The 19583-nt window shown below is 51.3% G+C and overlaps 1 protein-coding gene across 4 annotated transcripts in view; it reads left to right on the forward strand.

The window, feature by feature from the left end:
- The window catches only part of ZNF469 (zinc finger protein 469), a 545453-nt gene extending 529192 nt beyond the window's left edge, over positions 1 to 16261 (forward strand). For all 4 annotated transcript variants that reach the window (XM_075939905.2, XM_075939908.2, XM_075939909.2 and 1 more), the window contains one exon: positions 454 to 16261. In XM_075939905.2, coding sequence (XP_075796020.2) covers positions 660 to 13655 — 12996 coding nt within the window. In that variant the 5' untranslated portion in view covers positions 454 to 659 and the 3' untranslated portion in view covers positions 13656 to 16261. The remainder of the gene's footprint in view (positions 1 to 453) is intronic.
- The last annotated feature ends 3322 nt before the right edge of the window (positions 16262 to 19583 follow it).

Raw genomic sequence — 19583 nt, forward strand, 5'->3', positions numbered from 1 at the left:
AAGGCCCAGTTTGGAGAAGGCAAGCCCCAACCCCGCCCCTTCCACCTGAAGCCCCACCCCTAGAGCCAAGCCCCGCCCACCCCATCCTGATCCTTCCTGGAGGCCTGAGGCTGCCACTGCGGCTAGGGAGCTCTCCCAGGCGGCCGGGGTGTGTGGGCAGTTGTGGGAAGGCAATGCCTTCCCTTGCCTCCATTACCCACCGCCCATGCACAGGGGCAGATGACCGTTTTGCGGGGCCCCGGGCAGCATAATTCCGAGGGGCCCCCCTTTGCCACGGCGCATGCGCGGGGCTTTCTGAAGCGCGGGGCCCGGGGCGGCCACCCTGTTCGCCCTGCCATATATCTGCCTCCGCCCATGCGGGACAGCCCCCATTGAGTGGTGGTTCCATGAGGTTAGACACGCGCGTGTCCTTTGTCCTCCTTAGACTCACTGTGTTTGTTTTTTCTATTGTAGGTCCCATCTGGAAGCATGAGGCGAATCTCAGGGGCTCTTTGCAAGCGAGACCTGCCCGGGAACCAGCATAGATGCTGGGTACCACTGCCTCTTTAAGCAACCCTCGGCCTACCTGCCTACCCTCCCGAGACCATGCCCGTGAAGGAAGGATCTAATCCCACAGACGTCAGGGACATGAGAGCCTTCTAGCCCTGCCCCCGGGTATCATGACCGAAGAGACCCAGCATGGTTACGCCATCAGTGATACCGAGTCCAGCTCCAAAGACCAAGACAAGGGTTTTGCCTTTGAGCGGTTCAGTGGGAAAGGCGGGGGGGAGTTTAACGGCAGCTTGCTGGAGACCTCAGAGCTGGGCTTGCACAACGGGACCGAGAGCGAGTCCCACGTCCCCGGCGCCAAGGAGAAAGAACCCCCCAGCCAGCGGGAGGCTGTGATCCGACCGCAGCAAGCAGGCAAGATCGACTTCAAGTCCCTCCACCACAAGCCAGCCTTTCCCAGCGACGGCCCGTGGGGCAGCGCGACAGGGAGCCCGCCGTCTCCCCCGGGGAAGGGCCGTGTGAGGGAGAAGAACAGGCGGGCCGGGAAAGGGGAGCGCAGTCACCACCAGCTCTACAGGCTCAGCATCACCAACTCTCGGTCCCACCCCACCATCGGCATCGCCTACCCCCAGCAGAAGGTCACCCCGCCCAAGAAGCCGGAAGCCAACCGAGAAGCCAGCGCGGGGAACTACCGGTTCCAGGTGCCTGGCATCGCCGAAAGGGAGGCAGAGCTCCAGCAAGAGGACCTGAGCTTCCACCAGTCCTTCCCCGAGGCCTCCTCCGGCCTCACCTCTGCCAACTTTACCTCACACCCGCCGGCCACAGTGTGCCAGAACCACGGCGGGAAAGGACAGCCGGCGCTTGGCCTGCCCCACAAGAGTCCTGGCACCAATGGGCAGTTACACTATGTAGAGTTCCAAGCGAATGGGATTAAGTCTTGGCCTTCGCCGGACAAAACCTTCCCGGGGGCTAGCTATGCTGTCTCGGCTCCAAAACCAGGCCCCTTCCCTGAGAGCAGCAAAGCCAGCACGCACTGTCTGGGCACCTTGCCGTTTCAATACCCCTTCCCGCCACTGCCGGACCTAGCCAAGGAGCCTTTCCACAATGACACGAACAGCCAAGATTATATGGACGTTTCCCTGGCCACCAACCAGGTGATTCATGGTGCTTTCGGCTTCCATTCCTCCTCCAGAGACTGGCAAGAGGGGGCGCTGAGCAATGGCGCCTACGACAGCGTCGCCCCCGAAGGCAGGACGTATGGCCTGTCTTCTCAGCCCACCCAATTCCTACATTCGCCAGCCCCGGGGGTCCAGCAGCCACCCCCCTTGCCGGTCTACAAAGGAAGGCATGAGCATTCCGGGGAGCTGAATGGTGCTATCTCTTCTTCTGGTGCTATCGACCAAACTCCAAGCACTTTCCAAGAAAACCAGTCCGTTTTCCCACCTAGTTTACACGTGGCGGCTCCGCCCAAGCCAGTGGGCAAGGGGCAGTCGTCCCTGAAAGACAGTGGACCTAGTCAAAGGAGACTGACCCAAGGCAGCGCTCTGCGAAGGAATATGCCACAGACCTCTCTCGCCCAAGTGCACTTTCCGAACAAAGTTTATGGCAGCTCCCCTGCGAGCGGCGTCAGCGCAGGATCGGTGCCTTTCGAGAAAAGTGGGCCCACTACTGCGCACGCCCACCCCAGGCTCGCGCAAGCCTGGGAGGGGGCCAGTAAGGCGTTCTCTCCCATGGAGCAGCCTTCAGCACCTTATTCAAACCCTGTTGGAAGTCAGTTCTCATTCGAGCGCCAGGCCAGCCCCGAGCAGAGGCAGCCCATGCAGAAAAACGCCAGGATGCCTTGGCAGCAAATCCACCTCCCCGGCACAGTGCCCAGCCCGCACAGGGGAGACGTTTCCAGACAGCTCACCAGCCAGAAAGTCCCATTCCCCCTGGGCGTCTCGCCGTGGCAAGGGGGCAGCAGTCTGCAGAAAGGCCCCCCCAGGTATCACAGCCAAAAGCTGCCGGCCGGGGAGGGGCTGGTGGTGCAGAGGAGGGACCCCACCCGGCAGAGCAGCTGCCCAGCGAGTGCGTTCTCCTTTGAAGGTGGGACAGACGCCGGGCCTCCTGCATGCGACTCCAGGAGCAAAGCCCTCTTCTACGCCATGAACCAGACGGTGCTACCGGCCACCTCCCGGAGCTCTCCCAATGCCTCCGCCTTGGTGGCAGCTTCGCCGTGTGAGTCTCCTCTCCCGTCGCCTGTCCCCAACCCCACCTGCAGCAGCACGTGTTCTTCCCTCTCACCTATGTCCAGCAGTCCCGTCAACCACCCCTTCGAAGACAGCCAGCTGCCTGCAGCACTTACCTCGGCCCACTTCTTCCACCATCCCTGCCTCCCCTCGGACATCCTGAGCCCCAGCTCCCTCCACTACCACCCACCAGACTCCATCAAGCCCTTCCACTTCCCCCTGGACGCCCCAAAGGATGAGCACCTGCTCAAATGCCTTCCGGAGAGCCAGTTCCACAAGCCGGACATCGACGTGGCCAAGGGCTGCCTGGATGGCTTTGAGGGGGATCCGCCTCCCCCGCCTTACTCCTCCCACCACCTGCTGGCGAACTCGCTGAGCAGTGCCAGCCTCGACCAGCTGGACGTGCTCTTGACCTGCAAGCAGTGTGACCAGAACTACAGCAACCTCTCCTCCTTCCTCGAGCACCGCCAGTTCTGCGGCTCGCACGTCATTGTCCAGGGTGAAGTCAGAGACGCTGCCCGGGGAGCGGAGACCAGGAAGCAGCTCCCTCCAGAATCTACAAAGCACTCCCAAGCCAGGCCAGGGCCCTCGCTTTCTCCCGACGCTCCTTCGCACCTGCTCACGTTAAACAAGTCTGTCCATTTCCTGTTAGATGGGGAAGGCAAAGGGGAGGCCAAGGAGGACCCACTGAAAGGTCATCTATTTAACGGGCTAACCACAAATTCCTTGCCACTTACGGCTTCCGACTTAGACATTGATGATGCCAAACTGGACAGCCTGATCACAGAAGCGCTGAATGGGATGGAGTATCAGTCTGACAACCCCGAGATTGACAGTAGCTTCATCGATGTGTTTGCCGATGAGGAACTCACATTGGTGAAGGGCGCGGGCAACGGGGTGCCGCAGAAGGCGAAGGATGGCCCATCCTTGGAGACCAAGCTGAAGCACACGGGGAAGGACGAGAAACCGGTGAGTCAGTCAAAAGCTGCCTCTTGCCACAAAGAGGATTGTCCGGGTGGAGAGCAGGCCAAGAGCAGAATGTCAGGGATGCAGCATGTTCCTAAGGGGAGACATTCCCAGGACAAGAGGCTGGAGAAATCCAGCATCCAGGAGTTGGCTCAGAGCAAGGCTGACAATCAGAGGAGGATTGAGAAAGCACAGCCTGACAAGAATACTAAGCTGAAGACGGGGAGGAAGAGTGATGGCAATTCTGGTACCCCAGGGACTAAAACCCAGCTCAGAAGCTCTAGCCAGGATCCGCAGAGTGAAATCAGAGCGAACGGTACCACCCCAGCCCCTGCCAGTAAGAACCCCAAGCTGCCGAGGTTCTCAATGAAGGAGGTGAAAAAGCGGAAGCCGAGGAGTGGCACCTGGAGCAAGGAGCTCATTCATAAAATCGTGCAGCAGAAAAACAAACTCCACAAGCAGCAGGAGAAGAGCGATAGGAACACGCAGGTCTCCATAGCCACCAGCAGGCTGCCACCAGCAGCCCAGGACAGTAAATTCGGCGAGTATGACTACGTTTCGGACTCCGATGACGAAGGGGTGGCGTATGCCAAGCTGCATGGTAGAAAGACGCTGGGGGCGGCGTTCAATGGGGCACCCAAGCACAGCTTTAGCAAGAGGCGCTCAGGGAGAGGCGAGAGGGCCAAAGAGAAGGAGTCAGCCTGGACTTACAGCCACAAGAGAGATGGCCAGGCACACAGACGGGCTCCAAGCAATGAGGCAACAAAGAAAGATGGCTTGGCAGCCAGAATCCGAAGGCGAAGCAGCCGCTCGTCCACCGGCAGCAATTGTAGCACTAGTCTGTCCAGTGAAACCGGCACCACCCCCCCAAGCACTGAAAGGGCCAACTCTGACCACGAGAAGGAAAGCCACCCGACGAGAAGGAGCCCAGCGAGTCCCCGGCACATCATACCACTTCCAAGGAACCCGCTGCACGTTCCCGAGGAAGAGACTCTAAAGACGAGCCGTAAGACCAAAGCTGGCTTCTCCAGACGGACAAGACAGTTTGGCTCAGCCAAATTTTTGCTGGCTGGCTTCCAGGCCCCTGAGAACAATAGGTCACATATTTCTTTTGTCAACGAGGCGAGCTCCCCAGAAAGCAAAGAGAAACCACATCCCAGCAAAGACGCCGTGGGCAAGGAGGACGCAGAAGGGCCAAAAGGAGTCACTCGCCATGCAGGTGAGGTGGCCCGACCTATGCCAGACGCTCAAGATGCCACTGATTCGACCATGACCAGTCATAGGCGTCCATTTGCTGCTTACAATGAGGACACCCTCGCTTACCCTGCAGAAGAGTTCATTCCTCCTTCTCACGTGGGCCCTGATGCCAGCCCTGGACTTGTGAGCGCTGCCTATGCCACAGCTGGCATCAAATACTTAAAGGAACATGGACTTTGTGATGACCACAAAGATTATGCTGCTCCCGTTAGCTGTTACAGTGGGAATTCTGTTGACATGATGCTCACCATCAAAGGATCCGATACCTACGTAAGCACTGACGCCCCACTTTATGACCATAAAGACCTGTCCAGTCACTATGATCAGAACCTTTTCTCAAAACCTCCCGCCAGGGGGGCCTCCCGCATTGACGATATCTACTTATGCCCGGATGACATTAGCACCAGTTCATTTGAGCAGAAACACGCTGATTTCCCCTCCTTTGCACCAGAAAATCAGCAGGCCAAAGTGTCTTCCCCTCTCGGCTTTGACTCCTCTTCGATATTCGGAGAGCTGCCCGTGGTGGAGTTTGAGACTCCGTTATACAACAGCGTTGCCACAAGTAAAGACAGTTATGTTGGTTTTGGATGCCACCTCCCCAGCAAAATGGTGCCATTTGAGCAGCAGTATCCTCCATTTCTTCAAGAGAAGGACTGGGGTTTAATGGAGGAGGTGTCTCCGATTTTGTCAGAGGACATTGGTCAGTTCCATCCCCTTTCGGTGGAAAAGCCATTAGCTAAGAAATTCCCAGACGAGGGAACCCTTCCGCCCAGTCCAATGTCTTTACCTTTGTCCGATAGAATCGGAGATTACAATGCAGCTTTTATGAACAATATCCCGGACAACGAGCTGGAGATCAAGCGCTTAGTGACGGAACTGGAAAGCCAGCTGCAAACCAGCAAACTGAATAACGAGACATCCGGCGTCCATCAGAAATCTGAGCAAGACGTTGGCGCACAGCTGAGAAAAGCACCTGGCCAGTTTTCACCTGTACACATGGACCAGGAGACAGAGAATGAAAAGGGCTTGTTCTTGACAGATGCTTTTGGGGATGCAAACCTCCTCTCCACAAAAGTCTGTGTGGGCCATAAGGTAGCAAATGAGAAGCCTGCACTTCCCAGGGTAGATGGCATCTACAAGAACCACCAAGACTCTTGGCCCAGCCCAGTGGAGTTTAATTCTTTGGACTCAAGCTTGTGTTCACCAGCTGCTGAAGATTCCATCTCTGTAGATCATTTCTGTTCCAAAGAGGCCTGCGATCAGTTCCCAGTGGCTCTAAAGGATGCTGAAACGTCCAAGGAACGTGACTGCAGAGAGATGGAGAATGGATCTCCCCAGGTAATCTCTGATTCATGCATATCAGACAAATTAGAGGCTCCAGTCTACACAAATCATTTGATAGAAAGCCCTGCCATTGTTACCGATTCCTTGTTCCCTAAAACTCTAGAGACGGCTGAACTAAGCAAACACACTATTTTGCCACCCCTGCCAACTAAACACAGAGCGGACGGGTTTTCGGAGCCAGGAAAAGTGGCTAAAACCTTTGATGACCCTCCAAAGCTGGAATCTTTCAACAGCCCCATGCCGAATCTGAAATCTGAATTTGGGTTTCAGGAAGATCGGGTCCCCACCTTGGATCTCGCTTTGTCGTCTTATGCCAAAAATGACACTGACTCAGAAGTAAGATCTCCAGGCAAAGCTGAGTCACCTAAAGTGCTAGGAGACTCGGTGCACTTTGAAGACGATGACGATGGATCTGCATTCCTGGGAGAGACAGAAAGGAAGGATCCTGCAGGCTGCCAGACCCCAGGGCCCTGTGACAAGGCTAGCAACCAGAAAGTGTTATTATTTGATATACTGAGTGTGTCCAAAGAGACTGATTGTGGTACAGAAAAGGGGCTCACCACCAAAGAAACAACAGCCAACCCATTACAGCAGCTCCAATTATTTGTTGCCCGGACAGTCAAGAATAATGAAGAAGAGCTCCTGATGCCAAGCTTCCCGACCCTGCTCTCTGCCAACCACCACCCTTCCAACACCAATATCCAGGCTGAGCAACGAGAGGAAGGCCTGGGCAGCGTGGGAGGTGAGAATTCAGCATGTCGTCAGGCATGTGGAGAGGGGGGCGTGCCCGCGGGAGGAGACACAGCTGGCACGGCTCCCACATCAGAAGCGACTGGATTTTTTCCAGAGGCAGGCGAACATCTGGGCTCATTCAAAGAACCAGACTCCGCGACTGCCGCCCGACCCGCGTCTACGGCCCACAAACTGCACAATAATGTAACAGAGCCGCCGCACTTAGCAGATGAATGTTCAGAGCCAAGGGACATTAATATCTGTGCAGATGGCGTATCACGAGAACATAATAACCTCCCACCATGCGGCAGCACAGCGGTCACCCCGTCGCGAGGGCAGGGAAGGAAAGATGATCAGATTGTGGAGGAGCAGCAGCAAGATAAAACCAAAGCAACCTTGGCATTTAAAAACCACAGCCAATCCTATTTAAGCCCCGGTTTGTTTGAGACGGAATCGTTAGGCAGCACGCTTGCAGCGGCAGTAAAAGTAAGCAATGCTGAATGTGATGCTTGGTCTGATGGAGTTAGTCCTCACACACAGTTGTCATGCACCATAAAAACCAAAGGCATAATATCAACCCATAACCAGGAGGGACATGAGACACGGCCTCCTTGCCACACGCCTTTGGGTCCAGCTTGCTCTTCGAATCTTTCTGAAGATCTTCACCAGGAACATCATTTCTTGCATAAAACTGACCTCTACTCAGTAAAAGCTCAGCCACCCGAAGAAAAGGAAAAGCAGGGCCCGGACACTTGTCCCTCAAAGGAGGGCTCTCTGGCTGGTTTGTCTTTGCAAACTGGCTTTTCCCCCCGCAAATATTTGCAGAACAGTAACAATGAAAATGTCGATTTCTCGGGCTTCCACACACAGCTATCGGAAGAGGAAACATTTCATGCCCCTGGGCTTGCCCCAGAGACTCAGTCAAGTTCACTCCTGGCAAAAAGGTTTGCCTCCGACTCGGAGGAAAATCTCGTTGGCTGTCCCACCCAAAATCCTTTAGAGCAAGGAACATGGAAAGACACGCGTGTCTTTCCCCCCACCTCTCAGCAATGCAACCTCACTACTTCCACACCGTTGGATGCCTTTGGAAACCTTCATCACCGTCTTGCCAAAGACATTGAACATCATTTTGAGCTGTCTGAAAAAGAAGGGCTAGCAAGACCTCGCAGTCCACAGTGCCCCAAGGAGCTGGCAGCTTCTGCCTTGGAGATGGAACACCCCCAAAACTTGCAAATGAACAATTGTACTCTTTCCTGTGGGCCACCGTTGGATCGACAAGACATTGGTGGTGGGTTGCCAGAAAGCCCTTGTGCTGAGCTGTTGTGCCCTCTTTATAAAGGAAACAAGGAATGTGCCATCACGGACATGATTATTAATTCTCAGTCAGGGCCTCTGCAGGGCATCCTTGCTTGTCAGCCCACCCCCGAAACCAAAGATCACTCAATGCAGCTCACGAGTCTTCCGCCCGTTACAGAAAGAGAGGTGGAGGTAAACGGACAACATGAAAGCGAGCTCGAAAAGTGCCATTATCATGGAAAGAAACATCAAAATGAGCCAGAGGCCTTATGCAATACTTGTGGCACTCAGCAGATCCCGACTGCTGTAAATACTGCCTTGGCAAGAATAGCAGATTCTGGTCATGTTGATCAAGAAGTCCACCAGTTCACAGAGGGGCCAGAGATGAGAGCCGGTTACCCCTCCAAAAATGTGACTAATAGAGAAAATCGTTCAAAAGGAGATGACTCAGCAGGCCATGGAGGTGAGAGTCCAGGAGGAGATAGCAGTTGTGTGCTAACTAACAAAGAGCAAGAAGAAGAGTGTGGCATGTTTAAAAGTATCCCAAATGCAGCCAGAAACAGACATCCGAAAGAAAAGAAGCCAAATGGCCTCCAAGTCACTTGTGATATCTGCTCAGCGTCTTTTAGATCCAAACCAGGATTAACCAGGCACAAAGCTGTCAAGCATCCGCCGAAGAACGACGGCCCATGGCTGCCCAGCAAAACTTCCAAGTTCAGTTTGAATCTGCTGGAGAAAACATCGAAGATGTCCAAGAAAGTCGCTAGGAAAGGCAGAAAGGCTACTGCCAAAAAGAGAGTGCATAACTCATTAACACCACCCAGTCCTGTGGGACACCTCTCCAAGAACACCTGTGCTGGTCAAGAGAAGGAGCCCCATGCACAAATGCAAGAAGTAGTGAGTAGAGTCCTCAGTGACCTCAGCGTCATCTCGCTTGAAATGTCCCACAAGGGTCCTCACACAGATATGCTGAGTAAAGAAACAAAGACAAAGCCCCATAGTTCAGTGTCAGAGGGACTGGAGGATTCGGTGACAGAAAAGCCCAGTCCTAGAAAGCAAGCACATAAAGAGGAAAAAAGCAGAATACGCCAAAGCAAAGAGCCTGGGGGATTCAACAGAAATTTAGAGAAGAAACTCAGTAGAAAAGCAAGAAGAAGGAAAGTGTTTCCTAATGGAAGTGAAGTCAATGGGTTGTCTGGTCTTGAGAAGGATGATACTGATGGTCCTTCCCATGCAGTTGCCAGAAGAATCAACTCCGGTCTGTCAAATGTGATGGAAGAGCTGGCTGAGCCGGACTACTGCATCTCAGCAGAGGAACAAGACGGGCTATGCTCACGCCAACAGTATCCCCCAGCAAAGCAGTCACCTTGCAGAGCTAAGCATGCAGATGAAGTGGGTGATTGGGTGCTCTCCTCCAAAGAGACAGACAGGCAAGAGTCACTAACGGCCCCCGTAAGTCAAGGCAAAGAGGCAGAGGCCAAAGAGAAATGGGCAAGTGGGTTCCTGAAGCAAGTGGAGAAGGAGTTGATCAAGGTCGGCAAAGAACAGCAGGATGATCGTGATGGCACAAACGCGAAGGAACGTGAGAGAGAAGAGAGCAATCCCGGGAAGGAACATAGCACCTTCCGGGGTCCCTTGAGTCCTGCCCCACCAAACCGGTCTGTAGAAACCTGCGATTCTGAAGCAGCCCACGAGGATCCCATTGAAGCCATGCTGGAAAATGCTTCTGAAGACAGCCCTTGCTCTGCAGAGTCAAAGCACTGGGGGAAGGGAGCGTTGCAGCAGAGAAAGGAGACCCACTCTGGGGATGTGGCTGCGTCAGACCTGCAGAGTTTCATTGATGATGACCTCACATTCTCACAGCTGTTTCCACGGGACAGCCAGTTCACCCGCAGGAAGTGCACACGTGTGTACGGGAAACGGACCAAGAAACCCAGACCTGCCATGGACGCAAATGTCATGCCTGGGGGCACCCTAGACTTCATTCCCATTCGCCTAGCTTCTGACCTCAGTGAAACTAGCTCTTTCTGTGTCACCAGGGATGATCCTTGTGAGTATGAAACCATCTCTATCGATGATGCCTTGATGCTAAATATGTGCCACAGTGGAAAGCCAAAGGGGTGTGAAGCCAGCTCTGACACTTCCAAAGATATTGCACTGCCGCCAGATTATGAGGAAACCAACCAAAGAAAGGAGGTCATTGATCTGGAGGAAGAGGACAACATGTTAACCTTCCTGTGCCACAACAACCAGATGGAAAACATTCCAAACTTGAACATTTGGGGAAGTCTTGAAAAGGAAGTAGGAAACATTCCGGCTGATGAAATGCTGTTCAAGCCCCCTCCCGAGCTTGAAAGTGAACATTCAATAGTGGAAACTAGCTCAGAGCCCCCAGAGCTAGAAGAGGAACCCTTCGGTCACAAGTTAAACAAGGAGCAAGGTTCACCCGAGTGTCAGACGATCGACATTGATTTGTTGAATGCCAAGTTCAAGATGCGGGACGTGCGCTTTTTCAGCCCTTGCGAAGACACTCCTGGCCCTTTGGACGAAAGCGTGGTGAGTTTCAAGCAGAAGTCAAGCCAGCATAACAAACACGGCAAAAATAAGCTAGAAGATGGGAAACTGGGCAAAAACCGCGGTGATATGAACATCAAGACTAAAGATAAACAATACAAATGCAAAGTGTGTTTCCAGTGGTTTCTCACCTTAGGGGAACTGGACTTTCACAAACTCACCCATAACCCTTCCCCTCCGCCGACCTGCTATATGTGTGTCCAGCGCAAATTCAGCTCAAGGGAGCAGTTGAGGGACCATTTAAAGGAGAAGCATGCAAAAAACAAAGCGGGCCTGTGGGCCTGCGGCATGTGCCTCAAGGAGATTTCTGACGTCTGGATGTACAACGAGCACCTTCGAGAGCACGCCACACAGTTCGCTCGGAAGGGCCAGGCTCAGAAGTCTGTGCTGGGTCTGCCCTCCTGCTTTGGCGAGGACAGCGCTGCCGTCACCCACTTCCTGAACACCATCATGTATCGGAAGCCCAGCAAGTCCTCCAGGCTGGTGGAGTCCACCAGCAAACACCTGGCCAGCAAAGAGAACAAGAGCCTAAAAGAGCCAGCCCCTGACCCAGAGGCAAAGGTAACGAAAGACGTATTGGAAGGCGGCATCAGGATGAAACCGGCTTCCAGCTCTTCCAAAAGGTCTGCCAGTCCATCTTCAGACAACACGCCGAAAGGCGACAGCGTGCCGAAAGCTGTCCCCATGCATCCAGACTGCAAGGACCCTTCCCGAGATTGCCACCACTGCGGGAAACAATTTCCCAAGCCCTTCAAGCTCCAGCGCCACTTAGTGGTGCACAGCTTGCAGAAGATTTACTTGTGCCACAAGTGTCCCATGTTCTACCCGGACACCAAGGAGCTGCGGAGCCACCTGAGTCAAGACCACGGGATAGTGGAGGAGGTGGAGATCAAGCACACCACCCTCTATGCGTGCGAGCTCTGTGCAGACGTTATGCACGTCATCAAGAAGTCCTTCATCTGCAGCATGTGTAACTACACCTTCTCCAAGAAAGAACAGTACGACCGGCACATGGAGAAGCACCTCGCAGGCAGCAGCAGGACTTTCAAATTCAGAGGTGTCCTGCGGCCAGGTATGTCCTCCAAGGATGGCAGTGAGAAAATCAAAGAGGAACACTATCCACAGGAGGGCGGGCCAGCCCCCCGCAAAAAAAGGAAGATCATGCACCATGGCAGCTTGGAGCCACACCGCTCCCCTGTGCACCTTAGCTGCCGGAATGACCTACAGCTGGATGATCCGCCTGTACCACCTCCCAGCGAGTCCTGCCCTGGAAGAGCTGGTGACCCTGGAGCGACATTGCCCCAAACCTCTGAGAAAACAGAAGATCTTGTGGGTGACTTCTCTGACCTCCTGGCTGAAATGGAAAAATCTCCGTTCAGTGCCCTCCCGCCACCTCCTTGCCTGTCTCCTTCTCTGCCCCAGGCTGTCGTGAGTGATCCAGAGCTCAGTCACACCCTGCCACTTTCCCCTGAAGAACAAGACAAAGGAGCCTTTGATGGGAAGCCGCTTCCTTTCCTGGACTCTTCTGAATTTGGCATGGACCTGAATAGCTTAGCAATGGATGAGACACGATCTCCCCCTCATCTCACTGAGAAACACGGCCAGGCAGACGGCCAAGGGAAAACAACCGTCAGCAATCAAAGAGAACATGCGGTGGGGATATTGGACCAACCCAGTTCACAAGAAGAGCCTGTTGACAAGATCTCTTCCCTCAAACCAGCTAAAGCAATCCCAGAAATGTTTGCCCTCAAAGTAGATGCTCCCCAGGCCAAGGACACTCCTAAAACATGGTGGAGCAGCCCGCATGGCGAGGAGACAGCTCCTAGGGACATGGCATTCAAGTCCCAATATTCAGAGCCCACCTACCCCTCTCTGCCGCTGAAGGACAAAACAGCATCCCCTGTTCTCAACAGGGCTGCCAAAGATTCTGCCCCTCCGAAGAAAATGGCATGCAATCCAGGGAGTGGTGACGTTGCCGTGGCCACAATGGGTAATCTGGGCAGGACAGAGACCCCCAAACCCTGCTCGCTCAAAGAAAAAGCTGTGCCTGAGATGGGTGTCTGTGCCAAAGACAGCAATGCCAATGCCAGCGTCAGAGAAACAGGCGCCAATAAACCCGTAAATCACCTCAAAGCTGAAGGAGCGGCCAACCCTGTAAAACATGGCCACGCGGATCCAGGTAAATCTTTGGACAAGCCGGCTCCTCACGGGCCCGGCAAGCTGCACCCGAAGAAGAGAAAAGAGCACAAGTCTTCAAGTCACAAAGGCTGCTCGGCCTCCCGGGAGAACATGGAGGGGGACGGAAAGAAGAAGAAAGCCCGAACGCCGGGCCCTGGCAAGAGCGATGGGGCGGGAGAGTTCAAAAGGGCAGACTGGACCCACAATGAGGCTTCGGCCCTTTCACCCGGAAAGAGGGACACGCACTCCAACAAACTGATCCCCAAGTCCAGAACGGCAGGCATGGGCAACCAGCTGAAAAAGATGGCCCTGGACACCTACAAGCAGAAGAAGGTGACCAACCATCCTTCCAATGGAGATCTGAAGCGGAAAAAGGACATCCTGGGGAAAACCTTCCACCATCTCCTGGCCAAAAGCCCCACTGCCTCCCTGCATGGTTCTTTACACAGGAACAGAGCTGTCCAAGGTGCTAAACCTGCTGACTCGCACAATTACAGGACAGCCGAATCCCAGAACAATCTGCTAAGCCAACTGTTTGGACAGAAATTAACAAGCTTTAAAATTCCTTTAAGAAGAGATACTTCCGAGTAATTTATGAAAGTGACTTATAGTGATCCTCGGCTGCTTTCAAGGGGTTTGCAAGGGAAAAAATTATCAAAGCATTACATTCGTTTGTGTAGCATGATTTTTTTTTCTGTCTCGTTTAAATGAACTTGCACTGCAGCCTCTGTGAAATAGTTTGCTTTGTGTCTACTAATCTACTTTAATTCACCTGATTTATCATGCAAATGCTAGAACTTTGATGTGGCTGATGATTTTCATGAACTGAAATTGTAATCGCTTTGGGCAGACTGAATCCGTCAAGAGCAATTGCTTTATTGCAGAAGTGCTGAGGTTATAAGGAGACTTGCAAATCTCAGACCCTTTTGAGACTGCTTCTCTGTTATCTTTGTACAAAGTACTTGAAGAGATGAACTTCATTCCACAGACGTCTTGTTCAGAAGGTGCAGTACACTGTAGAAAGCAATTTTTTAAAAAGATTTTTGCACAAATAACCCTATACAATTCGTTCATTTGGGAGCTGGCCTACAACGTGATAAATTAACAACAAAATTAAATTAAGAATCCAGTGCCACATATTGTGACAGACATTCCTAAGAATTTGTTTCTACGTTGCCAAGAAAATAATGAACTCACTTGCATGCTGCGTGGGCCTATTAGAGTATTTCAAACACCAATGCCATTATTTGACCACTGTAGATTATGTACATACATGAAAAATGAGAATAACGCTAGCGAACTGCACCTGGACATTTGTGACTTCTTTTGTTTCACGGATAAAACTGTGCCAACTTACCAGACCAGAATAGTACTGTCCAAGTGACCGTAATGGTATAACTTCTAAACTATCTTACTGTATTGACTTCGTAGCTATATAGGTATCAGCTTTTTACTATGCAGTTACTGGTGCTATTTTTATTTTGTAATGTGAATACAGACTTCCTTGATTTAAAAAATAAAAGGGAACAAATAGGAAGTAGCAGTGACCTGTAAAAGAAATCAAAGCAGGAAAATAAAACTTTTTAAAACATCCTGAATGCTGGTACTCCATAGTGGTAAAAAAAGGTTATGTCATGTTATCAAGTAGGTATACAACTGAACTTTGAACCAGAAAGAAATCTCAGGTGCAAATGAGGACACGGAAGATACTTAAATACTATTGAAATACTCCCAGGTCAAGGAGGTGAAGTTATGCACTGATGTGATATGAACAAATAGAGTACTTTGCGTCTATCCTGCAAAAAAAAAATTTTTTTTAGTTTTAAAAGGAAAAAAAGAGGCTTTATCCTGTTAATATGTATCTTTACAGTCCTTTGTATTGTATAAAAAAACTATTTAGGTAATTTACCTTGGGTGCAATGTGTTATGTCAAAAGTTTTTATTTTGATATTTTGTCAAGAGAGCAAAGCGAGAGCGGGAAATGCCTTTTTATTATGTCGTTATGTGTGCTATTAAAGTGCCTCTTTAATATTGTTAAATAAAGTATGAGATGAAAATATGGGGTGGTACTGTAAAATCATACCTAATTCATCTTTTCAAATATATTCCAATATTTTCACAGAAACTCCCAGGCTCTGTGGAATTTGTCAGATGTTTTGCTGTCTTAGTTCTTCGATCCCATACCGCAGAAACACACCCGCGCCTCACATTTGCTGGGAGTTGGAGGCTGTGCATTACTCTCTGTGCATGTACATGGATAGATACACACACAATAAGATCTGGTATGCTCACAGCCACTACAATAATAAATAAATAACTTGCCAGGTTAGGTGACATCTATCTATCTAAGGTGCTTAGCTGGCCCCATTACCACAATATCTGTCCTCACAGCACCACATGGTAATATGCTGGTAGAGCCGCCATCTGGCTTTAACTGATTTTGAAATGAAGGTGTGGAGAGATGAGGGACTTGGCTAAGAACAGGAGGCATTGTAGGGTGGAGCATGGAATTAAGGCTCTAAGGAAATCAGGACTTAAAGTAGCTAAGATGTCCTGAGAAGCAGGTGGGGAGAATGCGGAGGGGGGCAGTCCTCCGGAGGAGCCCATCACTGATTGGCTGGAGGCTAGTGAGGGCGGGGTTAAAAGGTTATACAACTTTAAAAGAGTCAGTGTCGCATGGGAGCTTGACTAGGCCGGAGGCCTGTGTGACATGCTCCAGGCAAGAAGCCGAGTTCAGAGAGACGCTGGCTGTAGCTGTCAAAGATGGAGGTCAGTTAAAAAGCTGCCTTGGGTTGAAGCCTGCTCCAATGACTTGGTTAACCCAGGAGGCGAACATAGGCAAAGTCTTGCTGGGAAAACTTGATTTTTAGACAGAGCCCTCTACCCGCCTGAACTAGATTTCCTCTACTTGGACAAGGGCTTGGTCTAGTTCTGAGAGGGAGGGTTGCTTTAGCTGGCAGCTATATTATCCTAAAGGGATTACCGAAATTATTGCTAAAACATCTCGGGGATGGGGGCATGTTAGTCTGTAATTTTAAAAATAATGAATAGTCCTGGGGCACCTTAGAGATTAACCGAAATATACAGACTCATGAGCGCTCGTGGGTAAAACCCACTTCCTCAGATGAACTGGAGTGGAAATCAAAGAAACCGAGAGAGAGAGGGAGAACAGCAGAAGCAGCACCTGTCAATGGTAGGTCACATGTTAAAGAGGCTAATTTAGTGGGCTGGGTGTGTCCCATATATAGCTTTGATGTGGCAAAGCAGGTGTTAAAGGTGAAAGAAATTGGCTTTGTAATGTGCCAATCGCTTAATGTCTTTGTTCAAGCCCAGAGTAACAGTGTTAAATCTGTAGATGAATTCCAGTTCTGCAGATTCTGTCTGTATTTGGATAGTGAGATTACTTTGTAGAAGGATAGCTACTTTGAAATCCATGAACAAGCGCCCAGGCAGGTTAAAATGCTCCCCTATGGGTTTGTGTGTTAGCATTTCTGATGTCTGGTTTGTATCCATTTATCCGTGGTTGTAGAAGCTGTCTGGTTTGGCCAATACACATAGCAGAGAGGCAGTGCTACCACTAAATTATTTCTGTTTTATAGGACTTAAAAGAAAGACTATTTTGTCCGATGTTTTTAATTATCCTGGGTCTTTTTTGTTCCCTGCCTTCTTCACCTCCGTGGGACTTGAGAATACAGCCCACAGTTTACATGCGCTAAATCGCTGTGCAACATGGCCCAATTTATCTCGATAGGTTTATATACTCCCCACCTCCACTCATGAGCATGGTACCGGAACAGATCAAAGATTCATCTATTGGGTATCTTATTTCCTGCAATGGCAGCGGCTTCAGGAAAAATCCCCCATCATGCACCTGGGTCTGAAATACCAGAAGGGGCACAAGAAAATGTCTGCCTGAGCCACAGCTAATGTCCTGAAACATGAGGGTTTTGACTGTCCTTGTCGTTTTCGCAGGTGGCCAGACTGGGCTAGAGCAGAGAGGTGAGAGAATTTTTGGCTCACTTATTCTATCATTGTCGCACTCTGAAATGCAGCAAGAGGAGAATACGTTCCCACAGGTCACCCAGCTGCACTGGAATCTCGTGAGATGACATGATCGTCTCAGGCCAGTTTTACAGACCCAGTGAGTTGGAATAAGCAGCAGCGAAACTTCTGGGAGCTTTCTCTTCCCTGACTAAGCACCTAGTGACGGCTGCCACAAAATGAAGTCAAGCAGACCCGCGGTGCTAGTTAATGACTTGCCTGAAGGAGCAGGCTAATCAAACACCTGCAGCCAATTAAAGCCTGTGGGTCTGCTTTAGAAATTTCCCCCAGGTAATGGAGGGGGAAGACAAAGAGTGACGGGCTGGAAGGAGGAAGTGAGGTACAGAAAAGGGGTATGTGTGTGTGTATGTGTATGTGGAGGAAGGGACGTGCGTGTGCATGTGTGTGTGGAGGAAGATGTGTATGTGTAGAGGAGGGGATGTGCGTGTGCATATGTGTGTGGAGGAAGATGTGTGTGTGTGTGTGCGTGTGTGTGTGTCAAGGAGGGGGTGTGCGTGTGCATGTGTGTGTGTGTGTGTGTGTGTGTGTGTGTGTGTGTAAAGAGCTGCCAGCTTGTAAGTAAAATAAGGAGTGTGTGTTGTTGCTGCCTTAGGCTACATCTACATGATGGAGCTATTTCAGGATACCGGAAGTATCCCGAAATTGCTATTCCGTATCTTTTGGGCAAGCCTGTCATTTCAAAATCTAATGGGCTCGCTATTCCGACATCCCTGTAAACCTCATTCCACGAGGATTAAAGGACGTTTCGAAATAGCGCTCTGTTTCAAAATAAGCTTATTTTGAAATTAACTCGAAATAAGCTACGCAATTTGCATAGCTCAAATTGTGTAGCTTATTTCGAGATAAGGGTGCGGTGTAGACACACCCTTAGGGTCCTGGGGCCAGAACCCAGAGTAGCGGGCGGGCCCGGGTTCCCCCAAACCTCCCCCATGCCAACTCAGAGACCGCCCCTGAGAAGGGAGACCAGGACTACAGAGAGATTCTCACCAGGAAACCATGAACTAGCGTGTGATGAGTCTAGCGCAGCGAGCTCTGGTCCCTGCCTCTTGTAAACAGAAAGGGGCCGTGTGGAGGGCCACAGGGAGCCTCTGAGGCAAACACCATCCGCCTGTAGCACGAGGACTAGACGTCTTGTAACTGTGATCTACTGTGGACACGGAATGAAACCTGGGTCCTCTCTCGGCTAGGGAAGTGATAGCTTCTCCAACTCTCTGGCTGTCTTCAAGCCTAGACCAGTTGCTTTTCTGGGAGGTACATTTTGGGCAAACTCAAGTGACAGGGCTGGAGCAGGAAGAAGGGGATGAAATTCGCAGACTTCTGGTACCCAGGCAATCAGACAAGATCATCCTACGAGGTGAGTTGGCTTTCAAGTCTATGAACCATTCGCAGGGAGCCGCCCCAATGTCTTTCGCCTGCTTTCTGAGGGCTAGTGCTAGGCCAATGACCAAGATGCGGCTGCCTGTCCGAGCGTGGAAGGTAAGAAAGCAGAGTGGTGCCGGTGAGCGGCGCACGGTGCGTGTGTCACCAGTGGGTCACGATTGGCTTTGTCCTCCAGGTGACCCCTGTCTGCACAGCACTGAGGTCTGAGGTAGGAGGCTGGCACAAAGCGGCGCACATTATAGTCTTTAATTACTGTTGCAATCACAACATTTAAACGCTGTCAACGAGAGATAGCTCATAACCGCAGGCTAGCAGCCCTGCCACTGGGGGCTTGTAACTAAAACTGCAGGATTAATTTGATTAATTGATAGAATTATTTTCCAAACCACGCTTTTGTTTATGGAGGCTTAAAATGCTCGCCGCCCGCACCCTCCTGGTGTGTTGCAGAGCGGAGATAAAGCCTGCTGAAAATAATTAGTATGGCTTAATTTAAGGGGGAAATAACCTCAGATGAATTTTGCGGAAAATTTAGAGCAGCGAGCTTTGGTGGGTTTGGGCAGGAAATATTGCAGAGCTGGAAATGGGACTTTTTATGCTTTGGCTCGACTATATTTCACCAGGGCTACCACCCTGTCGGAGAGAGGAATATTTCAAGCCTGTCTGAGCCTGCGGCGTTCTTCCTCCTCCAGATTCAGCATGGCAGTGCCTCCAAGTCAGCGTGGCAGAAAGCAACAGGTTTAGCTGGAGGGCAGGTAAGCGCCAGGGTTTTATGTTGTTGATCAGTCGGTCCGATTGTCTCCAAGGGGATAGTTTGTTCAGACTCCGGGAAGCCACCGTGATTTAGGCCAGGGGGTCCTTTAGTCTGCTGAAATCCGTGGCGCTTATGTGCAGAGCCTAGTGGCACCCGGTGTCAGTGCGGGCTGCAAAATCTGGCTCTGAATGCAGCTGGCCTAACCAACTGTGGGCTGTTGTTAGCTTCCCCTTGTCTTCCCTTCCACAGTCTGCCCCCACCTCAAATCTTGTCCTGGGGGAGGGAAGGCAGGAGTTCTTCCTTCCTGGATCTCTTAGAACTGGGAG

The sequence above is a fragment of the Pelodiscus sinensis genome, chromosome 12, assembly GCF_052426305.1.
Source record: "Pelodiscus sinensis isolate ZL-2025 chromosome 12, ASM5242630v1, whole genome shotgun sequence".
Lineage (NCBI taxonomy): Eukaryota > Metazoa > Chordata > Testudines > Trionychidae > Pelodiscus > Pelodiscus sinensis.